This window comes from Engystomops pustulosus, unplaced genomic scaffold, assembly GCF_040894005.1.
Source record: "Engystomops pustulosus unplaced genomic scaffold, aEngPut4.maternal MAT_SCAFFOLD_35, whole genome shotgun sequence".
In the NCBI taxonomy this organism is placed as follows: domain Eukaryota; kingdom Metazoa; phylum Chordata; class Amphibia; order Anura; family Leptodactylidae; genus Engystomops; species Engystomops pustulosus.
In genome coordinates, this window is record NW_027284963.1 from 157,595 (window position 1) to 162,962 (window position 5,368).

Sequence of the window (5,368 nt, forward strand, 5' to 3'; positions counted from 1 at the left end):
CCATCCCTGCTAATCTGAAAAACAGCAGGGCTTCACTGTACCCCATCCCCAACACCCTGAAACCAGCAGGGCTCCCCTGTACCCCATCCTCAACACCCTGAAATCAGCAGGGCTCCCCTGTACCCCATCCCCAACACCCTGAAACCAGCAGGGCTCCCCTGTACCCCATCCCTAACACCCTGAAACCAGCAGGGCTCCCCTGTACCCCATCCCCAATACCCTGAAACCAGCAGGACTCCCCTGTACCCCATCCCCAACACCCTGAAACCCGCAGGGCTCCCCTGTTTTCCGATCCCTGCTGCACCATACACTCCTCTCTATCTGTGTATATGGCATTGGGTGTCTCCAGGAGGAATAACAGAGGAGCACTGGAGTTGTGCAGAGAGATGCAGCATGGGGCGGGGTAGATACGGGACCCACCACACGTTTGAGCAGAACCTGGCTACCAGGACCAGGCTATGTCAGGTTTGGATGCAGATGTTTGAGGATCCACTAGGGGGCGCTACAGGCACCGGCACAAACAGGCAGAATACGGGTTTTGTACATTTTATTATAATGGTATTAATACACTAAAATACAATATAAAAACGATACCATAAAAATAGAAATATCATCAAACATAAGAGAAAAGGTTGTACTGCAGTAACGTGGCACTACAAGTCCCAGCATGCCCTGAGAGGTGGGAGGGGACTGCGCTACAGGGAGAATTCACAGGTTATATGGGTGGGAGACCAGGGAATCAGCAATCTCACCTAATATTAATGGCGCAATCTCTAATATATAGGAGCGTAGTCTCTCTAATATATATAGGAGCTCAGTCTCTCTAATATATAGGAGCGTAGTCTCTAATATATAGGAGCGTAGTCTCTCTAATATATAGGAGCTCAGTCTCTCTAATATATAGGAGCGCAGTCTCTCTAATATATAGGAGCGGAGTCTCTCTAATATATAGGAGCTCAGTCTCTCTAATATATAGGAGCGGAGTCTCTCTAGTATAAAGGAGCGCAGTCCCTCCAGTATATAGGAAATCAATCAGTATTTAGGAGCACAGTCTCTCCAGTAAATAGCAGCTCTGTTTCTCCTGTATATAGGGACTCTGGGTCTCTGGTATGTAGGGACCTTGTCTCCACCATATAGGTGCTTGGTCTCTAATATAAAGGGGATTGGTTTCCTGTATATAAGGACTCAGTCTTTGGGGTATAGTGGCTCAGTCTCTGGTCTATAGGGCTTTGGTCTCCAGTATATTGGGACTTGGAGCCCGGTCTACAGTACTTAGAGCCTATAGGGTGATGCTGGGGTATATGTAAGGATTCCGGGGTTCACTCCAAGACGAGAGGACATGGGGGCTCCCCATCTATGACATATGAGTCCAGTGGTGACGTGTGGTGGATCATGTCCTCTGCTTCAGCTCGCGGGCCATCTGACACAGGGTGCACTGTCCACAGAAGGTCAGACACACACAGTCATTGCAGATACTTCCCTGTAAGGAGACAGAAGAGACAGGTTAGTACTGGGGATAGCGATTAGACGTGTCCTCTAGCGCCACACCTGCCCACAGGTTATGTGTGGTAATGCAGTAATGAAGTAATTACGCTCAACACAGGTCAATGTCCAACAGGAAATGCAGAAAACCCTCGCCGTACGCATCAATCCTAGGAGAGACTTACTGGGATGTGATATTTTTCCCTAATGCCAGTCCTCATGGCGAGCACGGTGCCCGGTAAACACGGCAGACAGCAGCACTCTCCATAGTCTGAGGCCACTTTACAGGCCAAGATGAAGGGGACAAAGGTTCCACAGAGACCTAGAATGGAAAAACATAAGGGGTTGGTCATATCACACGTACAAAATATATGGTCTCATCATGGACACGTACAAGATATATGGTCTCATCATGGACACGTACACGATATATGGTCTCATCATGGACACGTACAAGATATATGGTCTCATCATGGACACGTACACGATATATGGTCACATCATGGACACGTACAAGATATATCATGGACACGTACAAGATATATGGTCTCATCATGGACACGTACACGATATATGGTCACATCATGGACACGTACACGATATATGGTCACATCAAGGACACGTACACGATATATGGTCACATCATGGACACGTACAAGATATATGGTCTCATCATGGACACGTACACGATATATGGTCACATCATGGACACGTACAAGATATATCATGGACACGTACAAGATATATGGTCTCATCATGGACACGTACACGATATATGGTCTCATCATGGACACGTACACGATATATGGTCACATCAAGGACACGTACACGATATATGGTCACATCATGGACACGTACACGATATATTGTCTCATCATGGACACGTACACGATATATTGTCTCATCATGGACACGTACAAGATATATGGTCTCATCATGGACACGTACAAGATATATGGTCTCATCATGGACACGTACAAGATATATGGTCACATCATGGACACGTACAAGATATATGGTCTCATCATGGACACGTACAAGATATATGGTCTCATCATGGACACGTACAAGATATATGGTCTCATCATGGACACGTACAAGATATATGGTCACATCATGGACACGTACAAGATATATCATGGACACGTACAAGATATATGGTCTCATCATGGACACGTACAAGATATATGGTCTCATCATGGACACGTACAAGATATATGGTCTCATCATGGACACGTACAAGATATATGGTCACATCATGGACACGTACAAGATATATCATGGACACGTACAAGATATATGGTCACATCATGGACACGTACAAGATATAGGGTCTCATCATGGACACGTACAAGATATATGGTCTCATCATGGTCATAGATAGACTTTATGGTCATGGATAGGCTAGACAGTTACATAATGGTCACACTGAGGCTGTATGGTCACATACAAGATATATCATCTCATCATGGTCATGGATAGACCATATGGTCATGTCATGGACACGTACAAGATATATGGTCACATCATGGATATGTACAAGTTATATGGTCTCATCATGGTCATGGATAGGCTATATGGTCATGTCATAGCTAGGTACAAGATATATCACATCATGTATGGTCATGAGGAAGCTAAATGGTCACATCATCTCATGTACAAGATATATGGTCACAGTATGGTCATGGAAAGGCTCTATGGTCACTTAATGGTCACTCAGAGCTTGTTTGGGCTACTTAGTCACATCATGATCATAAAGATGCTGTATGTTCAAATTGGAAGACGTAAGGTCACATTATGGTCATGTACAGACTGTATGGTCTCATCATGCATGGTCATGAAGAAGCTATTTGGTCTCATCATAGTCATGTGTCCACCCGCATCTAATGTCCTTGGTCACTAATTTGTGGTGTTTGGTGTCTGGACAATATGGTGACTGTCACCTCAAGTAGTAAATGATGACAAAATCCACAGAGACTTACAGATCCCCATGTCTTCACAACAGTCAAAGACGTCGGAGTGCCACTGGCTGGTGCTGGTGACGTATCCCTGCATGGCCTGGGGCTGAGAAGCGACTGGATAAGACATTGTGATCTGTAGGAGAAGAAGGTGGGGAGATATGGTGAACATCACTATAAATGATCCCAGTGCAGCACCCATCCTACAAGGGAGCCCCCGGAACCACAAACACATGTTCCCAGGAGGAGTCCAGGTAGAGGAATCCCATCCATGGAGGTTCTGCTCTCCAGGTCTTCACTCTTTGGGGTCATGAGGACCTTATTGAGCTGTTACTATCTGTTATCAGCCACTTCTGTCACCTACTATCATTATTCAGATCCTGGGGCCATGGGAGCCACACCCTGGTCATCCTGGCACCACAGGAGGAGGAGCCGGAGGAGGATCACATGACATTATACATTGGGACCCCACCCCAACCCTAGTAACCGCTGTACAATAACACATATTCTGGGGTCTCCCAACAGTGTGTACCCCAATACATAGCGTTACAGAAGGTCCCCCAGATAAGACAGTGCTTCAAATTAAGATTATGATGGACTGATCCACACATGACAGATCTACAAGCCCCTGCGAGGGGCTGCAGGACACAACCAGCTGCCACATGTGAACATGGATCCTGTCACACCCCGCTCGCCCGTACATCCTGCGACATGGGAATATTATAGTCCTGTGCCACCAGAATCCTCCACATCCGCCACCCTCATTAATAAGAAGAATATGGGGGAGATTCATCACAACTGAAGATGGCGTCATTGTGGACAGCGACCCATCAGACGGGGACTCTGCCGTATTACCGAGCTGTTATCTGATTGGATGCTCCAACTTTTATAAATCTATCCCCAAAATCTAAAAATGATCCAAGACATCTTCATCCAACCAGGTCCAGCAATAGTCCAGGAGCCAGCAGATAGCAGTGTAACAGGAGGGGTTACCTGGGCACTTACCTGACAGGTGAGGACGCAGTGTGAGCTGCGGCTCTGCTCAGGTCAGGTATTTATAGCCAGAATTGTCACGTCACCTCCCGCACTGATTACCTCACATTGTCCCCCCTCCAGCCATCAGCGGCCGCACCCTTTGGCTACTCCTTATCTTCCCCCTTTCCTATGACTTCTGTGTTGGTGGCACCGGAGATTCCGGAGATGCAAAACTTGATTTTCTACTTCGTCAGCCAGATGGAGACAAGGCGCAGAGAGATGCAGCTGCAAAGCGTTACATCCTCTCCATCACACACAGATCACCCAACAAAAGTAAAAATCTTGTGGGGGGTGGAGGGTAGTCATCTGCCAGAGGGTGGACGTTCTGGTGGGGTTCTTAAGGAAAGGTCTTATGGGGTGATTGTCTAGAGGGATGTTCTCCTTGAGGTATGGTCTTCTAGAAATGTTCTTCTAGAGGATTGGTATTCTAGGGATGGTCCTCTACAGGGGCAGTTTTCCTAAAAGTTGGAGACTCTATACTCTATAATATACCAATTTGGCACTGTGCAGCGCTGCGCTATACAAATACAGAATGAAAATATCTGATGGTCTTCTGGAGTCATCTAGAGGGACGTAATCTTCTACACAGGTAGGGTCTCTTAGAGCAGGGGTCCTCTGTAGAGGTCTTTTAGAAGGTTTTCCCAGTAAATGCTCTGCTCATGTCACAGAAGGGCTCTTGGCCATGTAGTGGAGAGATCCTTGGGGGATGGGGGGCTTCCAGAAGCTTGATCCTCTAGAAGCGAGGTCTTTTATTTGGGGTGTTAATGGATCTTCTGAGGTGCACTTAAGGGGGTAACCTTATAGGATGGTCTTATAGAGGGCTGGTCTTCTATGAGGATTGCTACTATGTATCGTTTGTATTGGGGTACTTAGATATATGGTTTAGAGGTGAC

The 5,368-nt window shown here is 46.5% G+C and overlaps 1 protein-coding gene across 3 annotated transcripts; it reads right to left on the reverse strand.

The window, feature by feature from the left end:
• Positions 1 to 530: 530 nt before the first annotated feature.
• Positions 531 to 4,480, reverse strand: LOC140106870 (cornifelin homolog). 3 transcript variants are annotated; one of them, XM_072131496.1, is made up of 4 exons: positions 4,446 to 4,480; positions 3,465 to 3,576; positions 1,668 to 1,804; positions 531 to 1,480 (listed from the first exon to the last, which is right to left on the reverse strand). In XM_072131496.1, exons 2-4 carry the CDS (start codon positions 3,568 to 3,570, stop codon positions 1,391 to 1,393), a joined length of 333 nt encoding a protein of 110 aa, XP_071987597.1. In that variant the 5' UTR covers positions 3,571 to 3,576; positions 4,446 to 4,480; the 3' UTR covers positions 531 to 1,390. The 3 variants fall into 3 exon arrangements, with proteins under 3 accessions (XP_071987597.1, XP_071987598.1, XP_071987596.1); XM_072131497.1 differs by having other exon boundaries at positions 4,434 to 4,454; XM_072131495.1 differs by lacking the exon at positions 4,446 to 4,480 and adding an exon at positions 3,805 to 3,828.
• Positions 4,481 to 5,368: the final 888 nt, after the last annotated feature.

Excerpts from the sequence above, each read along its gene's own strand:
- LOC140106870 (XM_072131495.1), bottom strand. Across the intron at positions 1,805-3,464 it reads TTGTGAAGACATGGGGATCT|GTCTCTGTGGAACCTTTGTC; the intron begins GTAAGTCTCTGT and ends TTTCCATTCTAG. Across the intron at positions 1,481-1,667 it reads GGGAAAAATATCACATCCCA|GGAAGTATCTGCAATGACTG; the intron begins GTAAGTCTCTCC and ends GTCTCCTTACAG.